General features: G+C 57.5%; 1 protein-coding gene and 1 long non-coding RNA gene across 5 annotated transcripts; one reads left to right on the forward strand and one right to left on the reverse strand.

The window, feature by feature from the left end:
* Positions 1-82: 82 nt before the first annotated feature.
* KANSL3 (KAT8 regulatory NSL complex subunit 3) lies at positions 83-26850 on the forward strand. Of its 4 annotated transcripts, none has more exons than XM_079328793.1 (21): positions 83-352; positions 3380-3550; positions 4551-4641; positions 5293-5478; positions 5606-5737; positions 6300-6416; positions 6907-7008; positions 7132-7203; positions 8266-8340; positions 9867-10024; positions 10419-10482; positions 11153-11353; positions 11744-11897; positions 14385-14462; positions 18158-18340; positions 20380-20452; positions 21277-21425; positions 21959-22065; positions 22434-22614; positions 22714-22838; positions 26565-26850. In XM_079328793.1, the coding sequence occupies exons 1-21, from the start codon at positions 126-128 to the stop codon at positions 26622-26624; spliced, it is 2706 nt and encodes a 901-aa protein (XP_079184919.1). In that variant the 5' UTR covers positions 83-125; the 3' UTR covers positions 26625-26850. The 4 variants fall into 4 exon arrangements, with proteins under 4 accessions (XP_079184919.1, XP_079184916.1, XP_079184917.1 ...); XM_079328790.1 differs by lacking the exon at positions 26565-26850 and adding an exon at positions 25818-26106 and having other exon boundaries at positions 21959-22072; XM_079328791.1 differs by lacking the exons at positions 14385-14462; positions 26565-26850 and adding an exon at positions 25818-26106 and having other exon boundaries at positions 84-352; positions 21959-22072.
* On the reverse strand, positions 15687-17681 carry LOC306813391. The gene is made up of 3 exons (XR_013776981.1): positions 17343-17681; positions 16326-16374; positions 15687-16256 (listed from the first exon to the last, which is right to left on the reverse strand). It is a non-coding gene; the product is annotated as an uncharacterized lncRNA (long non-coding RNA).
* Positions 26851-26953: the final 103 nt, after the last annotated feature.

The raw sequence follows: 26953 nt of genomic DNA on the forward strand, positions 1-26953 counted from the left end.
ACATCCCACGGTCCCGTGGATACGCGCTCCGCGCACGCGCGCTGAGGGGAGGCGGGAGCGCGCCCCGCGCACGCGCGCTGGCGGCAGGCGGCGCGAGGGGAGGGGAAGGGGGCGGGGCTCCCGCCATGTCGCAGCGCGCCGCCGATCGCGATCGGGAGCGCGAGCTGCAGTGGTCGGCCCGCAGGATGGGCACCTCGCTGCTGCTGCAGCTCTCGGCGCACGAGCGGGAGCTGGACCTGGTGTGCCTCGACCACAGCTACGCCAAGCCCTGGAGTGCGCACCCCGACGCCAGCGCCGCCCGGCCCGCCCGGCTGCTGTTCCTCACCCCCCGGAGACACCTCGGCAGCGCCCCGTGAGAGCTGCGGGCTCGGAGCGGGCCCGAGCGGCGGCGAGGGGGAAACTGGGGGGGTCCTGGGGGCTGTGGGGGTGTGAGGGGAAAGGAGGGGGATCTTGGGGGAAGATTGAGGGGTTCTGGGGGCTGTGGGGACTGTGAAGGGAAAGGAGCGGGTTCTGTGAGGCTGAGGGGGAAATTGGGGGCTTCTGGGGGTTGAGGGAACTGTGAGGGGAAAGAAGGGAGATCATGGGGGCTGAGGGGAGAGATTGAGGGGGTTCTGAGGGGCTGTGAGGGGACATTGAGGGTCCTGGGGGGCTGTGAAGGGACACTGAGGGTCCTGTGGGCCTGAGGGCAAAATTGAGGGGGATCCTGGGGGCTGTGAGGGGAAAGGGGGGTCCTGAGGGCTGAGGGGCTGTGAGAGGAAAGGGGGAGCAGTGAGGCTCAGGGGCTTGTGCAAGGCTTTGAGGGAGGAACGGGGGTCTTGAGGGCTGGTGGGGGGAGGTTGTGAGGAAGAAGTGAGAGGGGGCTTTGAGGGTCCTGAGGGGTCTGTGTAGGGATTGGGGGGCACTCAGGGTGGGGAGAAGGCTGTGGAGGAGGAGCTGGAGGTCCTGTGGGGCTGGGGAGTGGTGAGTGGGGGAGTTGTGAGGGGGAAATTGGGGGCCCTAATGGGTGAAGAGGGCAGTGAGGAATCTTGGTTTGGAGTGTCTAGAAGTCTTGGTGTGGGGTGTGCAGGGGCTCCTGGGGCCATGGTTTGGGGGGGTCCAGGGGCTGTTCTTTGTGGGCTCTATGCCTCTTGCTTAGGGGCTCTAGGGGCACCTCAGTTTTGGGGTGCTAGGTTTGATGGTCCAGGATGCTTAGTTTGGGGTTCCAGAATAAGTTTTGTTTGGAGTGTCCAAGGTACTTGGTTCAGTGGGCCAGGGGGCTCAGTTTAGTGTTTGAGAGGTCTCAGTTTGGGGTGTCCAGGGGGCTCAGTTTGAGTTGTTCATATGTCTCAGTTTGGGGTGTCCAAATGCTCGGTTTGGGGTGTCCAGATGTCTCAGTTTGGGATGTCCAATGTGCTCAGTTTGGTGGTTCAGATGTCTCAGTTTGGGGTGTCCAAGGGGCTCAGTTTGGTGGTTCAGATGTCTCAGTTTGGGGTGTCCATGGGGCTCAGTTTGGGGTGTTCAGATGTCTCAGTTTGGGGTGTCCATGGGGCTCAGTTTGGTGGTTCAGATGTCTCAGTTTGGGGTGTCCATGGGACTCAGTTTGGTGGTTCAGATGTCTCAGTTTGGGGTGTCCATGGGGCTCAGTTTGGTGGTTCAGATGTCTCAGTTTGGGGTGTCCATGGGGCTCAGTTTGGTGGTTCAGATGTCTCAGATTGGGGTGTCCATGCGGCTCAGTTTTGGGGTGTCCAGATGTCTCAGTTTGGGGTGTCCATGGGGCTCAGTTTGGTGGTTCAGATGTCTCAGTTTGGGGTGTCCAAGGTGCTCAGTTTTGGGGTGTCCAAGGTGCTCAGTTTTGGGGTGTCCAAGGTGCTCAGTTTTGGGGTGTCCAAGGTGCTCAGTTTTGGGGTGTCCAAGGTGCTCAGTTTTGGGGTGTCCATGGAGCTCAGTTTGGGGTGTTCAGATGTCTCAGTTTGGGGTGTTCAGATGTCTCAGTTTGGGGTGTCCATGGGGCTCAGTTTGGGGTGTTCAGATGTCTCAGTTTGGGGTGTTCAGATGTCTCAGTTTGGGGTGTCCATGGTGCTCAGTTTGGTGGTTCAGATGTCTCAGTTTGGTGGTTCAGATGTCTCAGTTTGGGGTGTCCTTGGGGCTCAGTTTGGGGTGTTCAGATGTCTCAGTTTGGGATGTCCAATGTGCTCAGTTTGGGGTGTTCAGATGTCTCAGTTTGGGGTGTCCAAGGTGCTCAGTTTTGGGGTGTCCAAGGTGCTCAGTTTGGGGTGTTCAGATGTCTCAGTTTGGGGTGTCCATGGGTCTCAGTTTGGGGTGTCCAATGTGCTCAGTTTGGGGTGTCCAATGTGCTCAGTTTGGGGTGTCCAATGTGCTCAGTTTGGGGTGTCCAATGTGCTCAGTTTTGGGGTGTCCAAGGTGCTCAGTTTTGGGGTGTCCAAGGTGCTCAGTTTTGGGGTGTCCAAGGTGCTCAGTTTGGGGTGTTCAGATGTCTCAGTTTGGGGTGTCCATGGAGCTCAGTTTGGGGTGTTCAGATGTCTCAGTTTGGGGTGTCCATGGAGCTCAGTTTGGGGTGTTCAGATGTCTCAGTTTGGGGTGTCCAATGTGCTCAGTTTGGGGTGTTCAGATGTCTCAGTTTGGGGTGTCCAATGTGCTCAGTTTGGGGTGTTCAGATGTCTCAGTTTGGTGGTTCAGATGTCTCAGTTTGGTGGTTCAGATGTCTCAGTTTGGGGTGTCCATGGGGCTCAGTTTGGTGGCTCAGATGTCTCAGTTTGGGGTGTCCATGGGGCTCGCTGTGGTGGTTCAGATGTCTCAGTTTGGGGTGTCCATGGGGCTCAGTTTTGGGGTGTTCAGATGTCTCAGTTTGGGGTGTCCATGGGGCTCGCTGTGGTGGTTCAGATGTCTCAGTTTGGGGTGTCCATGGGGCTCAGTTTGGGGTGTTCAGATGTCTCAGTTTGGGGTGTCCATGGGGCTCAGTTTTGGAGTGTTCAGATGTCTCAGTTTGGGGTGTCCATGGGGCTCAGTTTTGGGGTGTTCAGATGTCTCAGTTTGGGGTGTTCAGATGTCTCAGTTTGGTGGTTCAGATGTCTCAGACTGGGGTGTCCATGGGTCTCAGTTTGGTGGTTCAGATGTCTCAGTTTGGGGTGTCCATGGGGCTCAGTTTTGGGGTGTTCAGATGTCTCAGTTTGGTGGTTCAGATGTCTCAGTTTGGGGTGTCCATGGGGCTCAGTTTGGTGGTTCAGATGTCTCGGTTTGGTTTCCCTGAGTTGATGCCCAGGAGTACCGAGGTGCCTGGGTCAGTCCCACCCTGTGCATCCCTGCGGGCGCTGCCCAGTCCCCCTGGCCCCCCCAAGGCTGCCATGTGCCCATCCCTCTGTGACAGCTGTGTCACTGGCAGGGAGGCCGATGTCCCCATCGACGTGGAGACGGTGACGCCCACGCCGGTGCCGCTGTACGACAACCAGAAGGCTCGGAGCGTGATGAACGAGTGCGAGCGGCACGTCATGTTCGCCCGCACCGACGCCGACGCGCCCCCGCCGCCCGACGACTGGGAGGAGCACGTCAACAGGTGGGCTGGGAGGAGCACATCAACAGGTGGGGAGGGGACAGGTGGGCTGGGAGGAGCACGTCAACAGGTGGGGAGGGGACAGGTGGGCTGGGAGGAGCACGTCAACAGGTGGGGAGGGGACAGCTGGGGGTGGGAGGAGCATGTCAACAGGTGGGGAGGGGACAGGTGGGGGTGGGAGGAGCATGTCAACAGGTGGGGAGGGGACAGCTGGGCTGGGAGGAGCATGTCAACAGGTGGGAATGGGAATGTGGTCTGGGAGGAGCATGTCAACAGGTGGGGAGGGGACAGCTGGGCTGGGAGGAGCATGTCAACAGGTGGGGAGGGGACAGGTGGGGGTGGGAGGAGCATGTCAACAGGTGGGGAGGGGACAGCTGGGGGTGGGAGGAGCATGTCAACAGGTGGGAATGGGAATGTGGTCTGGGAGGAGCACGTCAGCAGGTGGGGATAGGACAGGTAGGGGTGGGAATCTGGGCTGGGAATGGCAGGGAACAGAGAATGGGACAGGTGGGAATGGGAATGTGGGCTGGGAGGAGCATGTCAGCAGGTGGGGGTGGGACAGGTGGGCTGGGAATGGCAGGGAACAGAATGGGACAGGTGGGAATGGGAATGTGGGCTGGGAATGGCAGGGAACAGAGAATGGGACAGGTGGGAATGGGACAGGTACAGGTGGGAATGGGAATATGGGCTGGGAGGAGCACGTCAACAGGTGGGGGTGGGACAGGTAGGGGTGGGAATGTGGGCTGGGAATGGCAGGGAACAGAGAATGGGACAGGTGGGAATGGGAATGTGGGCTGGGAGGAGCATGTCAACAGGTGGGAATGGGAATGCCAGGGAATGTGGGCTGGGAATGCCAGGGGATGGGAATCCAGACTGGCAATTCCAGACAAAGGCAATCCAGGATGGGAGCAGCCCATCAGCAGGTGGGGTGGCAGTCCCAGAGAAGAGGAGCCAGGAGTGGTTTGGTGCTTTGTGCTGACCCCATGTGTGTGTGTCCCTGCAGGACAGGCTGGAGCATGGCCCAGAACAAACTGTTCAACAAGATCCACAAAGCGCTGCAGTCCGACAGGCTGGCCCGCCTGGCCAACGAGGGGGTGAGAGAGGGGCTGGGGACCCTCCTTCCCACAAAACCTGGCCAGGCAGCATGGAAGCTGTGGGCCTTGGCTCATGTAGCCTTGAGGAACAGAGAGCCCTGGGCTTCTCTGAGCCATGACTTCTGTGGGATCATAGAATGTCCTGGGCTGGAAGGACCCATGTGGATTAATCAGTGCAACCCCTGGCCTTTCACAGACACCCTAAAACCCTACCCTGTCCATCCCTGAGAGCCCTGCACAGACACCCCAAATTCCCATCTTGTCCATCCCTGGGAGCCCTGCACAGACACCCCAAAATCCAAATGCTCCTGGAGCTGTGGCAGCCTCGGGGCTGTGCCCATTCCCTGGGCAGTGCCCAGCACCCTCTGGGGGGCAGAACCTTTCCCAAAACCCACCCCAAACCCCCCAGCCCAGCTCCATCCATTCCCTGGGTGCTGTCCCTGTCACACAGAGCAGGGATCAGAGCTGTCCCTTGGAAGTTTCAGATTGCTACAAGGGCTCCCCTCAGCCTCCTCCTCCTCCTCCTCAGACAGATGTTGTCCTCACTCCAGATGTTTGGGCAGCCCACCCTAACATTTCCCTAAGGATGAGGCTGCACTGCTGTGCTCCATCTTCCCCTGAACTGTTCCTCTGGGAATTCCTGGTTGCCAGGCCTGCAATGAGCCCGTGCTGAGGAGGATCGCGGTGGATAAATGTGCCCGCAGGGTGCGCCAGGCTCTGGCCAGCGTCAACTGGGACACCAAACTCATCCAGTGGCTCCACACGACACTGGTGGAGACCCTGAGCCTGCCCGTGCTGGCTGCCTATCTGGATGCCCTGCAGACCCTGAAAGGAAAGGTGAGCAAGCAGTGGGAGATTCAGCTGTCACATGTGGTGCTCTCCCTTCGTGCAGCTGGCAGAGGGAGGAGGCTGGAGTTGTTACCCTGTGGTTTGGGTGTTTTTTCTCAGTCCTCTCTGCTTGCAGATCCCTGCACTGATTGACAGGATGCTGCTCTCCTCCACGGCCAAGACAGGAGCAGCAGGGGCTGAGGCACTGTCCCTGCTGCTCAAGAGACCCTGGGACCCAGCAGTGGGTGTCCTGTCCCATAATAAACCAGTGAGTGCCCCTGGGGGTTGTGGGGGTCCCATGTCAGCTTTAGTCTTCCCATACTCTGCCTCTGTCCTCTCCCTGGGCTCTTGTGCCCTGCTTTAGACCTGCTCCATGAATGGAAGGTGTTCAGATCCACCAGGATCATCAATTCAACCCCTGCCCCTGCACAGACACCCCAAATTCCTACCCTGTCCATCCCTGGAGCCCTGCAGACACCCCAAAATCCAAACACTCCTGGAGCTCCGGCAGCCTCGGGGCTGTGCCCATTCCCTGGGCAGTGCCCAGCACCCTCTGGGGGCAGAACCTTTCCCAAAACCCACCCCAACCCCCCCTGGCTCAGCTCCCACCTGCTCCCTGGGTGCTGTCCCTGTCACACAGGGCAGGGATCAGAGCTGTCCCTTGGAGAGTCTTCTGCTGGAGAAATTCTTCTGGGTATCCTAAAGGTGCTTTGGCTTGGGAAAACAATGAATTAAGGATTTGTGCAAGATCCTTCCCTCTTCCTTGTGGGGCAGGGAGCCTTTCCTGGGAAAACTGCTGTCCCTGACATGGTTCCTGTTGAACTTTGCAGAGCAAACTGCCCGGATCCCCCCTGATCCTCATCGCTTCCTCCGGCCCCACCAACTCCATGTTCCCCACGTCCCGACGGCACCGCTTCTGGCAGTCCCAGCTCTCCTGCCTGGGGAAGGTCTGTGGGGGCTGCCTGGCTCCTCTGTGGGGCTGGGAAAGGTCTGTGGGGCTCCTCTGTGGGGCTGGGAAAGGTCTGTGGGGCTCCTCTGTGGGGCTGGGAAAGGTCTGTGGGGCTCCTCTGTGGGGCTGGCTGGCTGCTCTATGGGGCTGGGAAGGGTCTGTGGGGCTGGCTGGCTGCTCTGTGGGGCTGGGAAAGGTCTGTGGGGCTCCTCTGTGGGGCTGGCTGGCTGCTCTATGGGGCTGGGAAGGATCTGTGGAGCTGGCTGGCTCTGTGGGGCTGGGAAGGGTCTGTGGGGTTGCCTGGTTGCTCTATGGGGTTGCTCTGAGGGGTTGCTCTGTGGGACTGTCTCTAGGGCTGGCTCTGGTTATTCCTGGTGTCTTCAGCACTGTGTTGGCCATCCCTGGGTGCTGTCCCCAGCCCTGCTGGCCGTTCTGACCCTGTCCCCAGCCCTGCTGGCTGTCCCTGACACTGTCCCTTTCCCACACAGGTGATCCCCATCGCCACGTCCCTGCTGAACAATGGCAGTGGGGTGGGGGTGCTGCAGTGCCTGGAGCACATGATTGGTGCTGTCAGAGGCAAGGTGGCCGAGGTGAGGGACAGAAGAGGATCCCCTTGTGCTCCCTGTCCTGTGCCAGGGGTACTGTGCCACCCTGGGCACTGTCCCAGTGTCTGTCCCAGCTCTCCAGCTGTGGCTTTGTTTTGTGTCCCACAGATCCACAACCACTTCTCTCACAAGCAGATCATCCTGATTGGGTGGAACACAGGTGCCTTGGTGGCCTGTCACGTGAGTGCCCCAGTCCTCTGTGTCCCAGGGGAGCACAGAAGGGTGTGGATCTGTTAGAGCAGGTCCAGAGGAGGCCACGGAGCTGCTCCAGGGCTGGGGCTGGGCTGAAAGAGCTGGGAATGTTCACCTGGAGAGGAGAAGGCTCCAGGGAGAGCTTAGAGCCCCTTGCAGGGCCTGAAGGGTCTCCAGGAGAGCTGGAGAGACACTGGGGATAAGGGATGGAGGGACATGGCACAGGGAGTGGCTTCCACTGCCAGAGGGCAGGGATGGATGGGGTATTGGGAAGGAATTCCTGACTGTGAGGGTGGGGAGGGGCTGGAATGGAATCCCAGAGGAGCTGTGGCTGCTCCATCCCTGCAAGTGTCCAAGGCCAGGCTGGATGGGGCTTGGAGCAGCCTGGAACAGTGGGAGGTGTCCCTGCCATGGCAGGGTTGGGATGGGGTGGGCTCCAAGGTCCTTCCCAAACCATTCCAGAGTTCTGTGATTTTCCCAGAGCCCCCTTGGCAGCCTCAGCTCAGAGCTGGATTTCGGTGACTGTTGGGATTCTCTTTGTCCCTGTGCTCAGTTCAGGGCCTGGCTTTGACCTCTGTGGTTGTGGGCCCTTTGCAATATGAATAATTTAGTGTTTTTTAATCACTGTGTTAATCATCAGGGTGTTGCTATTAAGGTATTTCTATGCCTGGCAGGAGCCTGGCAAAGCAGCCTGGGGTGTGCTGGGCTCTGGGAATACAGACTGCTCTGTCCCTGCCCAGGTTTCCATCTTGGAATGTCACTGCTGGGCTCTGGGAATGCTGACTGCTCTCTCCCTGCCCAGGTTTCCATTTTGGAATGTCACTGCTGGGCTCTGGGAGTGCTGACTGCTCTCTCCCTGCCCAGGTTTCCATTTTGGAATGTCACTGCTGGGCTCTGGGAGTGCTGACTGCTCTCTCCCTGCCCAGGTTTCCATTTTGGAATGTCAGTGCTGGGCTCTGGGAATGCTGACTGCTCTCTCCCTGCCCAGGTTTCCATTTTGGAATGTCACTGCTGGGCTCTGGGAATGCTGACTGCTCTCTCCCTGCCCAGGTTTCTGTGATGGAATATGTCACTGCTGTCGTGTGCCTTGGCTTCCCTCTGCTCACTGTGGATGGCCCCAGAGGGGTAAGAACCAGATGGAGCTGCTTAAAGAACTCTGCTCATCTTTAAACCTCCCTGGGTTGTTCTGTGGAATCCTTCTTGGAAGTGCAGCAATAATTGACTGTGTTTTGGGGGAATGTGTATGGTTGTTGTTGGGAGGAGCTGTTGCTCTCAGAGGAGGGGCTGTAGCAGCCCTGGTGCTGTAGCAGGTGTGAGTGTGCTCTTGGCTTGTCTCTGCTGTGGTGGGGCTTTGGAGCTCCTTCCTGGGGCCCAAGTTCCTTGTTTTCCATGGCCTGTGTCCCTCATTATCCCTGGCCTGGATCCATTATCTGTATCCTCTTGTCCTGGTTTGAAGGACAGGTGTCTGCCAGTAAAGGCAGAAACTTCTCTTTGAAATTCCTCCAAATTATTATTGTAATTTTGAAATTAAGGGGCTCTCAGACAAAGATATGGGAATTAGGAATAACAGTTCTTTGCTGGGAAAATTAAAATAGAAATACAGTATTACACAGAACAATCCCAGCCCTGCCAGAGTCAGAATCCAAGCTGGCACAGTCAGTCAGGGTGGTGGCACAGTCCCATTCCATGGTGGCTGCATCCTCCTGCAGGGGCAGATGTGGCTCAGCTGGAGCAGAGTTGCAGTTTTCCTCTGAAGGTGCAGGGATGATGTGGAAGGGTCTGGTTTTCCTCTGGAATCCAGTGGGAAGAAGGTGCCTTGGTGTCCAAATCTCAGTTTTTATCTGGGTAGGAAATGTTTGGCTCCTCCCCTGGGTGGAGCATCTCCCAGTGGGATGATGGAATTTTATCAGTCATGCACTGGGACTCAATGGCCATGAACAGGAGATATCTCCTGGAGGGAGGATGGGCTGTGGGAAGATAAAGATGATTGCCCAGCTGGTTTAAAGATGGCCCATTAGCAGATAATATGTGCCAGGAGATCAGGGTCACTGCCACACCCAGTTTAAAACAATGGCCCATTAACAGGAGATATCTCCCTCAGGGAGAGGAATCTCTGCCACACCCAGTTTTTAACAATGACCCATTAACAGGTGATACCTCCTGGATGAAGGGTGGGCCATGGGAAGGATAAAGATGATTGTCCAGCTGGTTAAAGATGGCCCATTAACAGATAATATGTGCCAGGAGATCAGGGTCACTGTCCCACCCTGCTCCAACAGATGATGACAGAATCCACATTTCTGGCCACATTCTGAATTGCAACCCAAGACACCTGTGTCCCTGGCTATCCCTGGCCTGGATCCATTATCTGTATCCTGTGTCCCTCATTATTTTCTTTGTCTTTGCATGGAACCCTGATCTCTCCTTTCTGAGCCCTGTGTGACTGGATAGGGAATGGTGGTGCACACAGTCACACTAGGAAGTGCTGATTCCAAAGACACTGGAATTCCATTGGAAAAACATTTTCTGCTCCATTTTCTGGAGCACAGTGCAGCTCAAGCAGAGTTTTCTTGAGAAATCCCATTGGGACTCACCCCTGGGAACCTCCTCAGCCTCATCCTGGGATTCCAGCCCTGCCCTTGCTCCCACAGGATGTGGATGATCCCCTCCTGGAGATGAAGACCCCAGTGCTCTTTGTCATTGGGCAGAACTCTCTGCAGTGCAACGTGGAGGCCATGGAGGATTTCAGAGAGAAGATCAGGGCAGATAACAGCATGGTGGTGGTGGGAGGAGCAGATGACAACCTCAGGTGAGGCTCTGCCAGGTGCCTTCTCTCTTCCTGGGAAATCTGGGCAGATTTAGTGCTGCAATGAGGTGGGAATTGCATGGAAATACTCCAGATTTGTCTGTGTTGGGAATAACTGCAGGGAAAGCCTTTGTGGGGCTAGGCCTGATTTGGGGGTGCACCCAGCAGCACAGAGGAGGTTTTTGGAGGATCACAGCAGTCAGAAGCTTTTAGTAGTGAAAATCAGTAAAAGAGAGGAAAGAATGAAGCCTAAAACTGGCACTGGGTGTGAAGGCAGAGCTCTGAAATGTCAGGTTGGCTTTGCAAAATGCTCTGGGGAGTCCCAAAAAGGATCTTTTCCCTCATCAGGTGAAGAATGATGGGAAAAGTGTGATTTGGTTCTTTTTTTTTCCCCTAGGATAAGCAAAGCCAAAAAGAAGTCAGAAGGCCTGACCCAGAGCATGGTGGACAGGTGCATCCAGGTAACCACAGGGATGTTCCCTTTGCAGCTGAGGAAGGAAAGGATCAGTGCTGGGATGTCCCAGGTTACATGGGGTGGGTTGGGGTGGAGGGAATCTTTTCCTGAGGGAGCTGTGGAAATAACAAAAATTGAATTTTTTCTGATTTATGATCAGAATCCAAATTTTACTGTGAGCTACGTATGCTTATATACCATTTTTAGGGAGGCTAGTAATTTTTTACTACAATTTAGTTAAACATCACACAGACAAACTTTACATTTCTACTTAGTTGAATCTTTTTAATCAGCCAGTCCTGATCCAGTCTTCTTGTAATCTTCAAAGATCTTGGTTATCAAACTGCATTTACTAATTAAATCTACAGTGCTCTCAGTCTGGGTTAGCACATGGAAGGGAGGTGTGCACCTTATCCAGTGAGTGTCCCAACATGTTTGCCTGGACACACAGCAGCATTTCAGGGAAAATTGTTGTGTTTTTTTTCCCCACATATCCTAAATCAGTGATTTATGAGCTTCACTGAGAAATCCACATTTTTCTCTGTGAGGTTTGGGCGATTTCCTGCCAAACATCAACCCCCTTGGCAATGCTTCATCCCCTTGCTTCAAGCTGTGGAAATCCAGTTTTCAGAGAGCTGCCCAGCACTGAGTGTCACTGTTTATCCCAAAATTGGCAGGATGAGATTGCAGATTTCCTGACAGGAGTGCTGACCCGTGCTGAGAGCCACTCGGGCTCCGAGCCCCGCGACCTGGACGCCGAGAGGAAGAAGAAGCCCCGTGACTGCAGCAGGAGGGATCTGTCCTTTGAGCTGCCTGAGAGGAGCAGCAGACCAGCCTCCCCTGCAGCCAAAGTGCCAGCCTCACCCTCAGGCTCTGAGGTGGGGGCTCCTCCCAGCCTCATTCCAGCTGGGGGTGTGGAAAGAGAGGTTTCTGTGCCTCCAAAATCTCTAAAATGCATGGGGGAGTGTTGGGAGAGGGAGGTGAGAGGATACCCAGGGGGAGGTTTAGGTGATTGATTCAGAAAAATTATCTCATGGGAAGAGTTGGGTGGAGTCACCACCCCTGGGAGTGTTCAAAACACATCCCTGGGACACAGGGCTTATTAGTGACTGTGCTGTTGGCAATGACACTTGGTGATCTTGAAGGTTTTTTCCCCATCTTAAAAATCCCAGAATTCTCATGGGGAGGGAGATGAACCCTCAGCCACAGTCCTGGTGCTCAGGGCCAGGGCTGCCTGACATGGGCTGAGTGTCCCTCTCTCCCAGCAGGACCTGTCCAGTGTGTCCAGCAGCCCCACGTCCAGCCCCAAGGCCAAGGTGGCCGCCCTGGCCCTGCCCAAGCCCAGCCAGGTGGGCCCCACACAGCTGCAGAGGAGGCAGGTGCCCAGGCCAGATGCTGTCCTGAGCCACAAGCAAGCACAAGGTAATTCCCTGCAGCTTCCCCATCCTTTCAGCAGATGGAATTTTGGTTTTTCTCTGCCTGGACCCGTGCAGGTTTTTATTTTCTGAGTTCTGTGTTGAATCCCACGCTCTCCATGGCAGCTTTCTGTGCAGCTCAGCCCCTGTCACAGCCTTGGGGGTTGGAATTAGAGTAGAAGTGTTGTTTTTGCAGCTGGTGGAGCCTTCCTGCTGTTGGAAGGGGGAAGGATTCTCTCTCTGGCTGACCAAAGCCCTGTAGCCATGCTCTGATCCTTTTGGGACACCCTGGTGTGATGTCTCCTCCAGGGCTGCCTGGGGAGACACTGTAGGTGCTCAGGAGATGTTGAGGCTGTTGAATTGAGGTAGAAACTGTGGAATTTGGGGAATTTCAGAAGCATCCTGCAGCAGACAGGCTGTGGAGAAGGAAGCAGCTGCAGCTGTATGGTTTGTGTCTGTCAGAGGCTGGTTCCAAAGCTCAGGCTGGTGGTGAATGTGGGGAGTTCAGGAAGTGCTTCTGTGGCTGAGGATCCCTCCTGGCAAACTCCAGGAGCACCTGGGGGATGGTGCCCAGTTCTCCATCCTCCCTTCTCTCCTTGCTGTGCTCACACAGACCTGGACAGGCTGCAGGTGTCACCTGCACATCCATGGGTGTCACCTGCAGCTGTGCCCCTGCAGATCCAGCCTGGCTCCAGGAGGAGGCTGGAGCTTGGATCTGCTGGAATTCCTGAGCCTGTGGACTGAGGGGTTGTGTTCCTGTGCTGCTGTAGCTGAGGCAGGAGACACAGGGGAGCAGGAGGAGGCTCTGTGGGGGAGCTGTGGCCTGGTGCTGCTTTTCTCAGGAATGCTGCAGTGATTCCAGTGCTGGTTTCTCAGGAATGCTGCAGTGATTCCAGTGCTGGTTTCTCAGGAATGCTGCAGTGATTCCAGTGCTGGTTTCTCAGGAATGCTGCAGTGATTCCAGTGCTGGTTTCTCAGGAATGCTGCAGTGATTCCAGTGCTGGGTTTATCAGGAATGCTGCAGTGATTCCAGTGCTGGTTTCTCAGGAATGCTGCAGTGATTCCAGTGCTGGTTTCTCAGGAATGCTGCAGTGATTCCAGTGCTGCTTTTCTCAGGAATGCTGCCGTGATTCCAGTGCTGTTTTCTCAGGAATGCTGCAGTGATTCCAGTGCTGGTTTCTCAGGAATGCTGCAGTGATTCCAGTGCTGGTTTCTCAGGAATGCTGCAGTGATTCCTGGTGCTGGTTTCTCAGGAATGCTGCAGTGATTCCTGGTGCTGGTTTCTCAGGAATGCTGCAGTGATTCCAGTGCTGGTTTTGTTGGGAATGCTGCAGTGATTCCAGTGCTGGTTTCTCAGGAATGCTGCAGTGATTCCAGTGCTGGTTTCTCAGGAATGCTGCAGTGATTCCAGTGCTGGTTTCTCAGGAATGCTGCAGTGATTCCAGTGCTGGTTTCTCAGGAATGCTGCAGTGATTCCAGTGCTGGTTTTGTTGGGAATGCTGCAGTGATTCCAGTGCTGGTTTCTCAGGAATGCTGCAGTGATTCCAGTGCTGGTTTCTCAGGAATGCTGCAGTGATTCCAGTGCTGGTTTCTCAGGAATGCTGCAGTGATTCCAGTGCTGGTTTCTCAGGAATGCTGCAGTGATTCCAGTGCTGGTTTCTCAGGAATGCTGCAGTGATTCCAGTGCTGGTTTTGTTGGGAATGCTGCAGTGATTCCAGTGCTGGTTTCTCAGGAATGCTGCAGTGATTCCAGTGCTGGTTTCTCAGGAATGCTGCAGTGATTCCAGTGCTGGTTTCTCAGGAATGCTGCAGTGGTTCCAGTGCTGGTTTCTCAGGAATGCTGCAGTGATTCCAGTGCTGGTTTCTCAGGAATGCTGCAGTGATTCCAGTGCTGGTTTCTCAGGAATGCTGCAGTGGTTCCAGTGCTGGTTTCTCAGGAATGCTGCAGTGATTCCAGTGCTGGTTTCTCAGGAATGCTGCAGTGATTCCAGTGCTGGTTTCTCAGGAATGCTGCAGTGATTCCAGTGCTGGTTTCTCAGGAATGCTGCAGTGATTCCAGTGCTGGTTTCTCAGGAATGCTGCAGTGATTCCAGTGCTGGTTTGATCAGGAATGCTGCAGTGATTCGAGTGCTGGTTTCTCAGGAATGCTGCAGTGATTCCAGTGCTGGTTTCTCAGGAATGCTGCAGTGATTCCAGTGCTGCTTTTCTCACACTGATTCCCAGCTGGAGCTGCTCTGGGGGTGCTGTCTCACCCCTCCCTGCTGCTCTCAGGCTCTGGCTGCAGCTCAGCCCTGCTGGTGGCTGCCCAGTGCTCTGGGCTGGCAGTGAGCCATGCCAGGGCTGTGATGTGCCCCTTGCTGTGTCTCCTGTGGCTGGAGCAGCCCTGTCTGGAGCTCTGCCTGCTCCAGGGTCCCCACCTGGGGGTCACAGCAGTGTCCCCCTGTCCCCTGCAGAGCCGGGCTGTGATTCTGTAATTCTCTCTGATTCATTTCAGCTCAGTTTGCTGCTTTTCTGAAACAAAACATGCTGGTGAGGAAAGCTCTTCCTCCTGGCACCTCTTCATGTCTCTTTGGTGAGTATCTCCTCACTCCTCACTGTCTCTCTCCCTGTCTCCTTCCTTCTCTCTGCCTCTGCTGCCTTCTTCCAGCATCCTCCTCTTGCCCTGCCCTGCTTTGGGGCTGGTGTGTCCCTTGTCCCTGCTTTGTGTTTCTCTGCTGTTTGGAGCTCAAGCCCAGGGCCCTCTTTGCCAGCAGAGACCTCAGGCTTTGCTGAGCTCCTCCCTGCTCCCCGTGGATAGATTCTGGAGTGTGGATTGCTCTGATGGACTAGTGCTCAGGGGATGTGGCTTTAACCCTTTCCTGTGCTGGGGGTGTGAGCACTGGTGTGACAGAGCTGGGGACACAGGGGACAGCAGTGAGGGACAGCCAGGGCTGCACACAGCAGCACAGCTTGGCCAGAGGGGTTAGGGGACAGCAGAGAGGTCAGGGGCAGGAATGGCCTTGATGCATCAGGGATGGATTTGGGAAGGTTCTGATGGATCAGGGATGGCTTTTGGAAGGCTCTGATGGATCAGGGATGGCTTTGGGAAGGTTCTGATGGATCAGGGATGGCTTTGGGAAGGCCCTGATGGATCAGGGATGGATTTGGGAAGGCCCTGATGGATCAGGGATGGCTTTGGGAAGGCCCTGATGGATCAGGGATGGATTTGGGAAGGTTCTGATGGATCAGGGATGGATTTGGGAAGGCCCTGATGGATCAGGGATGGCTTTGGGAAGGTTCTGATGGATCAGGGATGGATTTGTGAAGGCCCTGATGGATCAGGGATGGCTTTGGGAAGGCCCTGATGGATCAGGGATGGATTTGGGAAGGTTCTGATGGATCAGGGATGGCTTTTGGAAGATTCTGATGGATCAGGGATGGATTTGGGAAGGCCCTGATGGATCAGGGATGGATTTGGGAAGGCCCTGATGGATCAGGGATGGATTTGGGAAGGTTCTGATGGATCAGGGATGGCTTTTGGAAGATTCTGATGGATCAGGGATGGATTTGGGAAGGCCCTGATGGATCAGGGATGGCTTTGGGAAGGCCCTGATGGATCAGGGATGGCTTTGGGAAGGCCCTGATGGATCAGGGATGGATTTGGGAAGGCCCTGATGGATCAGGGATGGATTTGGGAAGGTTCTGATGGATCAGGGATGGCTTTGGGAAGGTTCTGATGGATCAGGGATGGATTTGGGAAGGTTCTGATGGATCAAGGCTAGTTTTTGGAAGGCCCTGATGGATCAGGCAGGGCTCAGGGACAGTGATGCTCTGTGCCCCAGGGGACACAGGGGTGGCAGTCTGAGCACCCAGGGGTGACTGAGTGTGCTCTGAGGGGAGGGAGGAGGGGAGGGGGCCCAGGCTATCCCAGGATGTTTTGCCCCCCTGAGGGGCAGTGCCTGTGTGCACACCCAAGGCTTTGGGAGGTGGCAGTTGTCACTTGAGCTGTTGCTGTCACTTCTCCTTTGGGGTGGCCCCAGGGCTGAGCTGCCCCTGAGCCCCCTGAATGTTCTTCCTTCAGCTCTGGTCCAGCTCCTGAGCCAGGCACTGCCCTGAGCTGCTGCTTTTGGGGGTTTCTTTTCCTCTTGAGCCTGATTTAAATGTTCCCTGCTCCCTGCAGCCTCCTGTGAGCCTCTCCCTGTGCCACCAGGGCAGGGCCACACCTGGAGGGGAACCTGCAGTGGATGTGGAGAACCTGGCCCCAGCATCAAGGGCTAATTAAGAGCTCTGGATTCGTTAGAGTGCTGCCTTGGCTGCTTCCTGTGAGACAGGGTTTGGATTTGGGAATGAAATGGGAATGCACAGGCAGGAGCAGGAGGGGACACAGCTGGGCCATGGGCTCCCAGGGGACACACAGGGACACAGCTGGGCCACAGCTGGCTCCCAGGGGACACACAGGGACACAGCTGGGCCACTGGGCTCCCAGGGGACACACAGGGACACAGCTGGGCCATGGGCTCCCAGGGGACACACAGGGACACAGCTGGGTCACAGCTGGGTCACTGGGCTCCCAGGGGACACACAGGGCCACAGCTGGGTCACAGCTGGGCCATGGGCTCCCAGGGGACACACAGGGACACAGCTGGGCCATGGGCTCCCAGGGGACACACAGGGACACAGCTGGGCCACAGCTGGGCCATGGGCTCCCAGAGGACACACAGGGTCACAGCTGGGCCATGGGCTCCCAGGGGACACACAGGGACACAGCTGGGTCACTGCTCCCAGGGGACACACAGGGCCACAGCTGGGTCACAGCTGGGCCATGGGCTCCCAGGGGACACACAGGGACACAGCTGGGCCATGGGCTCCCAGGGGACACACAGGGACACAGCTGGGCCATGGGCTCCCAGGGGACACACAGGGACACAGCTGGGCCATGGGCTCCCAGGGGACACACAGGGACACAGCTGGGTCACAGCTGGCTCCCAGGGGACACACAGGGCCACAGCTGGGCCACAGCTGGGCCATGGGCTCCCAGGGGACACACAGGGTCACAGCTGGGTCACAGCTGGGCCATGGGCTCCCAGGGGACACACAGGGCCGCAGCTGGGCCACAGCTGGGTCACTGGGCTCCCAGGGGACACACAGGGACACAGCTGGGCCACAGCTGGGTCACTGGGCTCCCAGGGGACACACAGGGCCGCAGCTGGGTCACAGCTGGGCCATGGGCTCCCAGGGGACACACAGGGACACAGCTGGGCCACAGCTGGCTCCCAGGGGACACACAGGGACACAGCTGGGCCACAGCTGGGTCACTGGGCTCCCAGGGGACACACAGGGACACAGCTGGGCCATGGGCTCCCAGGGGACACACAGGGACACAGCTGGGTCACAGCTGGCTCCCAGGGGACACACAGGGCCACAGCTGGGTCACTGGGCTCCCAGGGGACACACAGGGACACAGCTGGGTCACAGCTGGGCCATGGGCTCCCAGGGCAGCCCCAAATGCTTGGAGTCACCTGCAGTTTGGGGATTTGGCTGCAGTGAGGTGCTGTCCCCACAGCTGAAGGAGTGTGGGTGCTGCACAGCATGGTATGTGCATGTACACGTTTATATTGATTTTATATCATTGATCTGTATCCAGGTGTTGGTCAATGAGAGGGGAGGGACATCTTGGCTTTGGGGTTGGTAAATGCATGGCTGGGATGCCCAGGGCCCTCTGCAAGGAGGGAATTCTCAGCATTCCAGCCTGAGGCAGGGGGATTGTACCCCACTGGGGGCAGATGTGTGGATGGGCAGGATGTGGCAGCTTGTGACTTGTGCACTCTGAGCTTTTTGGGATCCCCCTGACTTTGGGGGGCTTGTGCTTGGGGCAGGATGTGCCAGATCAAGGAAACACTGGTGTGCAGGAGAACTCTGAGCCTGTGGGGTTTCTGCCCCAGTTCCTTGCAGTGTGGGATTTGGGGGGCTTGGCTTTGCTGCAGCACCTCCTCTGCTTTGCTGGGTGCCTCTCAGAGCCTGCCCAGCTCCTGGCAGGGCTGCTGGGATCCTCTGCCTGGTTGAGCTCTGATCTCTGTGCCTGCAAGCACAAACCTGGCCCCTCACCTGATGGTGGTGGCAGGATTTTGGGGTGAGAACCTCGCTGTGGAGTGTTGGGCACCGGGCAGGACAGGCAGGGCTCCTGTGCAGGAGCTGGGCAGGCTGGCACGGAGGGAGCTGTGTGCATGGGCGTGTTCCCTTCCCCACACCAGCCCTGGGGGCTCAGAAAGCTCCTTCTGTGTCCCCCAGTTCCAGTGTCCTCAGAGCACTCGGAGGGGGCTGACAGAGATGATGTGCGAGTGCAGCTGAAGCGGCAGCAGAGCCCCAGCCCGACCCCCTGCAGCAAAGCCTCCAAACGAGCCAAAATCAAGGTGACCATTGTGTCGCACGGCGATGGCGCGGGCGGAGCAGCCCTCGGCTCCCAGGCGGAAAGTGAGTTGTGACCGAGCCCTGCCTGCCTGCCCGGGGCCAGGGAGGGAGCTGGGCCCTGCCCCTCCTCCTCCTGGGGGATTGAGCTGCAGGGAGAGGTGGAGACGCCAGGAGTGAGTGCCTGGGGCAGCCTGGCAGGAGTTATTTTCCAAGGAATTCCATCCTGCAAACCAGCCTGGAGCTGGGAGAGGGATCCTGCACCTCCCTCTGGTCATGCACCTCCCTTGGGGCCTGCAGCTGCTGCTGGGAGCAGGGTGCTGCTGCTGCTGATCCTGCTGGGAGCAGGGTGCTGCTGCTGATCCTGCTGGGAGCAGGGTGCTGCTGCTGATCCTGCTGGGAGCAGGGTGCTGCTGCTGATCCTGCTGGGAGCAGAGTGCTGCTGCTGCTGATCCTGCTGGGAGCAGGGTGCTGCTGCTGGGAGCAGGGTGCTGCTGCTGCTGATCCTGCTGGGAGCAGGGTGCTGATCCTGCTGGAACTGGGAGCAGGGTGCTGCTGCTGCTGCTGATCTTGCTGGGAGCAGGGTGCTGGTGCTGATCCTGCTGGAACTGGGAGCAGGGTGCTGCTGCTGATCCTGCTGGAGCTACTGGGAGCAGGGTGGATGCTGATCTTGCTTGAAGCAGGGTGCTGGTGTTGCTGGTGCTGTTTGAAGCAGGATGGGTGCTGGTGCTGTTTGGAGCAGGGTGCTGGTGCTGTTTGGAGCAGGATGGGTGCTGGTGCTGTTTGGAGCAGGGTGCTGGTGCTGTTTGGAGCAGGATGGGTTCTAGTGCTGCTGGAAGCAGGGTGCTGGTGCTGTTTGGAGCAGGATGAGTGCTGGTGCTGCTGGGAGCAGGGTGCTGGTGCTGCTGGGAGCAGGGTGCTGGTGCTGCTGGGAGCAGGGTGCTGGTGCTGTTTGGAGCAGGGTGCTGGTGCTGTTTGGAGCAGGGTGCTGGTGCTGCTGGAAGCAGGGTGCTGGTGCTGTTTGGAGCAGGATGGGTGCTGGTCCTGCTGGTGCTGCTGCACCCCTTGCTCTGCATTTTTCCTGCTGCTGCCTGCGGGATCTTGGTGAAGTTCCTCCCTCTGGAAGAACTTTGTGCTCTCCAAATCCCCCATCCAGCCGAGCTGCCTGCTCTGCTGATCCCCCTGGGGCCTGGACTCTGGGATTCACAGCCAAGCAAATCCCAGCTGCCATCCTGGAGGTGATGAGCTCCATCTTCCTCCCCTCAGCCTTCTCAGGAGAGGCCCCAGCTCTGGCTGCTGTCCCTCAGGACTCAGCACCTTCCTCGTGCCAGAGCCCCAGCTCCTCAGAGCACTCCCTGCTTATGGAATTTGTGGAATTTATGGAATCAAAGGCTCCATTCTGCTTGGAAATCTGAGGTTTTCAAAGCTGGGAAATAACTCTGCTCCTTTCCAAGCACCTCTCTGCCAGTTCAACAGCTCTGAGCTGTGACAAGACACAAATCCACATCCTTCTGGAATGCTTCAGTTAATCTTCTGGCAGCTTTGAAAACCTCTGATTTCCAGAATCCCTTTTTTTTTTTTTTTTTTTTTTTTTAACTTTTTTTTATTTTTAATTTTCCAAACTTCTTTTCACAGAAAGGAAATGAATTGCAGAAGTAAACATGAACCCAAACAAGAATTGCAGGAGAATTGTGAGCAGGAGGAATGCACGAGGAAGGAATGCAGTTGTATCCCCCCAGTGCTGCAATAAACAAATTCCGTGACTTGTTGCATCCCTGTGTATTTTGTAAAGTGTCTTTAACTAAGAATCCTTACAAAATCACCCAACAATCCATTGATTGGAGCAGGAGGGGATTAGTGGAGAGAAGCTTTAGGAGAGAGATCTGCATTTGGTTCCTTTTGGATTTTGGGAGGCGATTCCTTCCTCAACTCCACGAGTGTTTTAACTGGATTTTGCTCCTCCTGCTCTCCAGTGTGATGCCTCAGGCTGGGATTCCTGAAGATGCTCTGGGAGCTGGATGAGCCCCTGTGGGTACTTGGAGAGAGGGGGATCCCAGAGGATTTGTGGGGGGCAGGAACTCAGTGTTCTCCTTTTTGTTTTGCAGTTGTCTCCGGGAAGCCCCTGGGCACTGCCCTGCCCAGCACCAAGGAGCTCTCAGGGCTGCTCTCCACACCCAAGTGAGTGAGAATTTGGGAATTCTGGAATTCTGGGGGGTCTTTCTGACAGGGTGATCCCTGCACGTGGAGCTTTCTGGTGTCTTGCTCCCCACTGGAATTTCTGGTGTGGGGGAGACCCTGGGGCTCCTGGAAACTCCCAGCCTGGGAGGGGGCAGGAGGGGAGGTGCTGTGGTTGTGTCTGGTGTGATTTCCCAAACTCTTGTCTTTGTGGTGGCTTTGGCAGTAATTCTGTGTTTAACCCTTCCCTCTGCATCTTTGCAATAGAAATTATATTTTTGTTGCAAGGGAGAGGAGAGAGGAGCCTCAAAGCAGCTCATGGAGGGCATGAACTGTGCACAGGGATTCCTGTTGGGGAGTAAATCTCATGCTGACACCACTTTTCCTTCCTAATTCAAGTTTTGGGGAGCTGGGCTCTGACTGATCTGATTCCCAGAGGAGCCATGGATCCCTGGAAGTGTTGGGACAGTGCCAGGTGTCCCTGCTGATGGCACTGGATGGGCTTTAAGGCCCTTTACAACCCAAAGCATTCCAGGATTCTGTGGTCTGGGACAGGAGAGCAAGAAGAGCTGGTTTTAAATGAAGAGTGGGTTTTGGAGAGGGATAGTGGTGACCCCAGGAAATCCATGCATTTCTCCATGCTCCTTGTCTTGGCTGCTGTCCTGGGCACAGGGAAACTCCTCTTGGAGCTGATGATCATTAAGGCTCTCTCCAATTCCCTCTCGGTGCTTGTGCAGCAGCTCTGGCTGCAGGGGGCAGTCCCAGAGCTGGCCCTGCCTGCCCTCAGCACCTCCAGCCCTCACTGGGCTCTCTCCCTTCCCTCTTAGGCCGAGCTCAGGCACAGAGGCCTCGCTGAGCCCGGCTCAGCCCTCGATCCCCAGCAGCTCCGCCCCCAGCGCCTTCCACGCCCTGCAGAGCCGCCTGGTGGCCAGCAGCAGCCACGGGCTGCCAGCCCAGCCAGCCCCTGCCCTGCCAGGTACCTCCCTGCCTGGGGAAAGCTCAGCCAGGCTCACAGCACCTGGGGCAGCCTCTCCTGGCCTTCCCCGGCCTGCCTGAGCTGGGGTTGTGCTGTGGGAATGGTGATTAATGAGGCCTCAGAACACCAAAACCTCCTGTGTTCCACAGGCACCCCTCTGGAGCTGGGCCAGGGGGGTTGGGGTGGGTTTTTGCCCCCAGAGGGTGCTGGGCACTGTCCAGGGAATGGGCACAGCCCCGAGGCTGCTGGAGCTCCAGGAGTGTTTGGAGTTTGGGGTGTCTGTGCAGGGCTGCCAGAGCCCCCCAGGGTGGGAATTTGGGGTGTCTGTGCAAGGCCAGGGGCTGGATTGGATGATCCCAGTGGGTCTCTTCCCACTCTGGTTATTCCATGATCCTATAAAATGAGCTGTGGGAGGATCCCCCATGACCTCAGGGTGCTGCTCATTGGGGAACAACTCTCCTGCCTTGGCACAGCCTGGAATTTGGTGCTGGTGGATCCCCCCAGGCTGACTTTGGTGTTCTCTGGGTTTTCAGGAGCAGCCTCTGCCAGCAGCCTGCTCCAGGGGCTGAGCTTCAGCCTGCAGGACATTGGCACCAAGCCCTGCAGCCTCCCTGGCAGCACTGCCACCCCACCTGTGCAGGTGAGCAGCCTCTGCAGATCCTCAGGGCAGCTGGAGGGAGGGAAGGTTTGGGAGGCAGAGGGAGCCTGGATAGACCCTTTGGACCAGAGGAGGTGAGGGGTGGGCTCAGTGTTCCTGAGGCCTGCAAAAGGGGGTGTGAGCAGCTGTTTCTGTGAGCCCCAAACTGCAGAGCTGGAGAACAGATGGAGAGAGAGCTCCCTGATCATTCCCTGGGATATCCTGGCTGGGGCAGCCCTTCAGTGGGAGGTGAATTTATCCCACTCCCAGCTTCAGACTGGGAAGGACCAGTGACACTTGTGGAGAGGGGAGTGGGCAGCTGAGAGCCCCCTGTGCCTGCAGGGGCTCAGGGCTGCTGTGTGTCCTTGCAGGGGAAGGCTCCTGCAGCCCTGCAGGGGCTGGCTGCCCTCGGCACCATCCCCGTGGCCACCTCGCTGGCCCTGGGGGCCACCAGCAAGCCCACGGCCATCCACCAGCTGCTGGCCAACGGGGGGCTGGCCAAGCTGGCCAGCAGCCTGCCTGGGCTGGCCCACATCTCCAACCAGGCTGCAGGTGAGCAGGGAGCCTTCCCAAAGCTGCTGCTGCTGCTTCCCGAGCAGCCCCTCCCAGGGGTTTGCAGGTGCTTCAGGATGTTTTCTGTGTGCTCTGCAGGCCTGAAGGCCCCAACCACCATCACAGTGACACTGCGGGGACAGCCCGGCCGTGTGGGCACCCTGAGCCAGCCCAGCCTGGCCACAGGGCAGCCCCAGCTGGAGGAGCAGCCCCAGGGCCCTCAGGTAAGGGGCTCACCCTTTGGGGGGGCTCACCCTTTGGGGGGGCTCACCCTTTGAGGGGCTCACCCTTGAGGGCTCACCTTTCATGGGTCACCCTTTGGGGGGGGCTCACCCTTTGAGGGGCTCACCTTTCATGGCCCACCCTTTGAGGGGCTCACCTTTCATGGCTCACCCTTTGAGGGGCTCACCCTTTGAGGGGCTCACCTTTCATGGCCCACCCTTTGAGGGGCTCACCTTTCATGGCTCACCCCTTGAGGGGCTCACCCTTTGAGGGGCTCACCTTTCATGGCTCACCTTTGAGAGTTCACCTTTCCTTGGCAGTGTGGCTGTGGCTGTGCTGGGTTCCTGTGCCCCCTCTGGGGTGTGGGGGCTGTGCTGGGTGCTGAGGGGGATGACAGGAGCCAGGGTGGTGTCACTGTTGTGTCTGGTCAGGTTGATTGGCCTTGATGCCATGGAATTGTTGGCTGGTTTGGGCTGAGAGGGACCTTCACTCCCATCCAGTGCCACCCTCCCACTGTCCCAGGGTGATTTGTCTTGTGCTGCCTCAGAGCTGACACTGCATCCAGCATTGCCAGAGTTCCCAGGCAGAGTCCTGCCTAAACCTCAGGGTTTGGGAGCATCCACATCCTCCCTCCTTTGACTTTGCTGAGTTTCTTTGCAGTTGCTGAGCTCAGAGCTAAGGCAGAGCTGGTGACCCTCAGGCCACTGGGGGCAGTCACCTGTGTGGGTCTGGAATTCTGTGTCAGAGGCAGCTTTGGTGCTTTTCAGTGTCCCCTCAGAGCTGCTGTGCTTCCTTTTGTGCCCCTGTCACCTTTAAACCCTCTGGACACCCAGGAAAAGGGATGGAGCTGGGCACAGCTGGGCTCCAGGGCCAGGGGATTCATCAACAGGTTAATTTTTCCAGGTGCAGCTGGATATGGATGCTGACTTCCCCTTCCAGCTGAGCTTGTGTGTTCAGGGCAGGACTTGAATCATGCCAGAGCTGCTCCAAAAACAAACTGGAAGCTGTTCTGGCAGGAAATGGGGCAGCTGCTGGTTTTGTTGCTAATTATAGCCCTGACATCAGCAGGGTTACGTAACCCTGGAATAGCCCCAGTTCCCCAGGGCTTCGTGCCTGGTGCTCAGCAGCAGCCAGAGCTGAGATTCCCTTTGGAATTCCAGCTGAGGGCTCTGCTGGACCTGTGCAGGAAGTTGGGCTTTAAATTTGGGGCTGAGCTGAGCTTTCCTTCCCTTCCCCCGTGGGCAGCACAGGAGGAATCTCCCTGGGTGAGGAGAAGCCTGAGGAGCTGAGAATCAGAGTAAAACTGTTTTTTCCTGCTCCAGGGGGTTGTCCCTGCAGTGTGGGGACCCCTCTGTGCCCTGGGGAGGCTCTGACAGCCAGGCCTGGAGCAGGGGCTGAGTTTGGGTGGGGATGGTGTGAGGAGAGCCCAGTCCAGCCCTTGGAGGCAGGAATTGCTTTCCCCTGCTGAGCTCTGCCCCTCTCCTCTCCCAGGGACACACATTCCAGTCACAGCCTGTCCATCAGGGCAGCTCTGAGCTGTGGGGGCCTGGCCTTGCTGGGAAAGGTCACAGCATCCTGGAAAAGCCCATCCTGGGCAGGGGCACCTTCCCCTGTCCCAGGGGCTCCAACCCCTGCCCAGCCTGGCCTTGGGCACTGCCAGGAACCCCACAGCAGCCAGGGGACTGTGGGGGCAGAAACGGGGGCACTGCAGGAAGAGAGGGACTTCCTGGGGGGTCTGGGTGGGGAGACACTTCCCTGGGGATCTGGGTAGGCTGGGAATGGAGTTTGACTGCTGGATCCTGAGGGATCTGAGCAGGGAAATGGTTCCTGGGGCTCTGGGTGCTGTGGCAGTGGATCAGTCCCAGTTTGGGTGCTGGTTCCTGGGGCTCTGGGTGCTGTGGCAATGGGTGGATCAGTCCCAGTTTGGGTACTGGTTCCTGGGGCTCTGGGTGCTCTGGCAGTGGATCAGTCCCAGTTTGGGTGCTGGTTCCTGGGGCTCTGGGTGCTCTGGCAGTGGATCAGTGTCAGTTTGGGTGCTGTGGCAATGGGTGGATCAGTCCCAGTCTGGGTGCTGGTTCCTGGGGCTCTGGGTGCTCTGGCAGTGGATCAGTGTCAGTTTGGGTGCTGTGGCAATGGGTGGATCAGTCCCAGTCTGGGTGCTGGTTCCTGGGGCTCTGGGTGCTCTGGCAGTGGATCAGTGTCAGTTTGGGTGCTGTGGCAATGGGTGGATCAGTCCCAGTTTGGGTGCTGGTTCCTGGGGCTCTGGGTGCTGTGGCAGTGGATCAATCCCAGTTTGGGTGCTGGTTCCTGGGGCTCTGGGTGCTCTGGCAGTGGATCAGTCCCAGTTTGGGTGCTGGTTCCTGGGGCTCTGGGTGCTGTGGCAGTGGATCAGTCCCAGTTTGGGTGCTGGTTCCTGGGGCTCTGGGTGCTGTGGCAGTGGATCAGTCCCAGTTTGGGTGCTGGTTCCTGGGGCTCTGGGTGCTCTGGCAGTGGATCAGTCCCAGTTTGGGTGCTGGTTCCTGGGGCTCTGGGTGCTGTGGCAATGGGTGGATCAGTCCCAGTCTGGGTGCTGGTTCCTGGGGCTCTGGGTGCTGTGGCAGTGGATCAGTCCCAGTTTGGGTGCTGGTTCCTGGGGCTCTGGGTGCTGTGGCAATGGGTGGATCAGTCCCAGTCTGGGTGCTGGTTCCTGGGGCTCTGGGTGCTCTGGCAGTGGATCAGTCCCAGTTTGGGTGCTGGTTCCTGGGGCTCTGGGTGCTCTGGCAGTGGATCAGTCCCAGTTTGGGTGCTGGTTCCTGGGGCTCTGGGTGCTCTGGCAGTGGATCAATCCCAGTCTGGGTGTTGTGGTTTCCCTGCCTGGGCTGTGCCAGTGCCAGGGTTGGTGTTGGGTCTCACTCTGGCAATGAGCAGGCTCAGGGTGGAGGTTCTGCAGCCCAGGGTGGCACCACATCCCCAGAGCTCTGACCCTGTGCCCTTGTCCACAGTGACTGTCCTGGAGCCCTGTGCTGTGGGAGGCCTGGCTGGCTGTGCCAGGGGTGAGGCTGTGTCCCTGCAGCCTCCCTGTGCCAGCCTGGGCACCCCAAGGTGGCAGCTGTCCTGCAAGGCACCTCCAGGACGCTCATCCTGACGCTGGGGACACTGTGGGGACACTAAGGCCAGCAGCAGCCATGCTGTCCTGGGGGCTGTGGGGACCCCCAGGATTGCTGGGGGTGGGAAAGGGGGAGGGGGGTGTTTTCTGGGTTTGTTGCTGTTTAATAAAAACTTTCTTCTTTTGTAAGTTTTTTTTTTTTTTAGATTTTGTTGTGCTTTTTGGGCTGAGTTTGTGGCTGTGGCCATTCTGGGGGTGGCTTTTGTGAGCAGTGAAGGGATGGAGGGACAGAGCAGGGAAAGATTAAGGCTGGGCAGCTCCCTGAAATAATCAGAGAATCCTGGACTCCCCTGAGTGGGGAGGGACCTGCAGGATTCATCAATCCAGCCCTGCACAGACACCCCAAAATCCTGAGTTCTGGCAGCTTCAGATCTGTGCCCAGCACCCTCTGGGGACAGAACCTTTCCCAAAATCCTGCCTGACCCTCCCTGGCCCAGCTCCATCTGTTCCCTGTCACAGGGAGCAGAGATCTGAGCTGTCCCTCAGGAGGAAGCTGCAGACCCTGAGGATTCCCCCCCTCAGTTTCTTCTCCATGTGGATTCCCTCTGGAGAGAAGGCTCAGCTGATTCCTCCTCCCTTCCAGGACTGTCCCCCTGCCTCTGGCACCCATCCCACACCTGCTGCTGGCAAGGAGCAGTTCTGAGGGTGCTGAGCTTGGCCAGCACCCCCAGCCCTGCAGAACCTTTCCCTTCTCCCTGCAGTCTGGGCTAAAACAGGTGAGGTTTTGCTTTGCTGGCCATCCAGGCTCAGCCCAGCACAGTTCCCTGCAGGGAGGGCTGTGGCTGTGGGGTGACCTCAAACCTGAGGGGCTCCTGCTGGGATCCCACCACCCCCAGCCCCTCCTCTTGGAGCTGGGGGTGGCAGCAGCTGGGATCAGCCCCAGGGTGTCTCAGCACCACAACTCCCCTTTCCCAGCCTGCCAGAGGGGCTGTGGCAGCTCTGCTGGCCTCACTCCCAGGCTGGGATGGCAGC

This window comes from Erithacus rubecula, assembly GCF_903797595.1.
Source record: "Erithacus rubecula genome assembly, chromosome: 29".
NCBI lineage: Eukaryota > Metazoa > Chordata > Aves > Passeriformes > Muscicapidae > Erithacus > Erithacus rubecula.

Coding starts and splice junctions, on each gene's coding strand:
- KANSL3 (XM_079328790.1), top strand. CDS start 126: ATGTCGCAGCGCGCCGCCGATCGCGATCGGGAGCGCGAGCTGCAGTGG. Junction 3,551..4,550: donor TGGGAGGAGCACGTCAACAG/GTGGGCTGGGAG, acceptor GTGTCCCTGCAG/GACAGGCTGGAGCATGGCCC. Junction 8,341..9,866: donor CTGTGGATGGCCCCAGAGGG/GTAAGAACCAGA, acceptor TTGCTCCCACAG/GATGTGGATGATCCCCTCCT.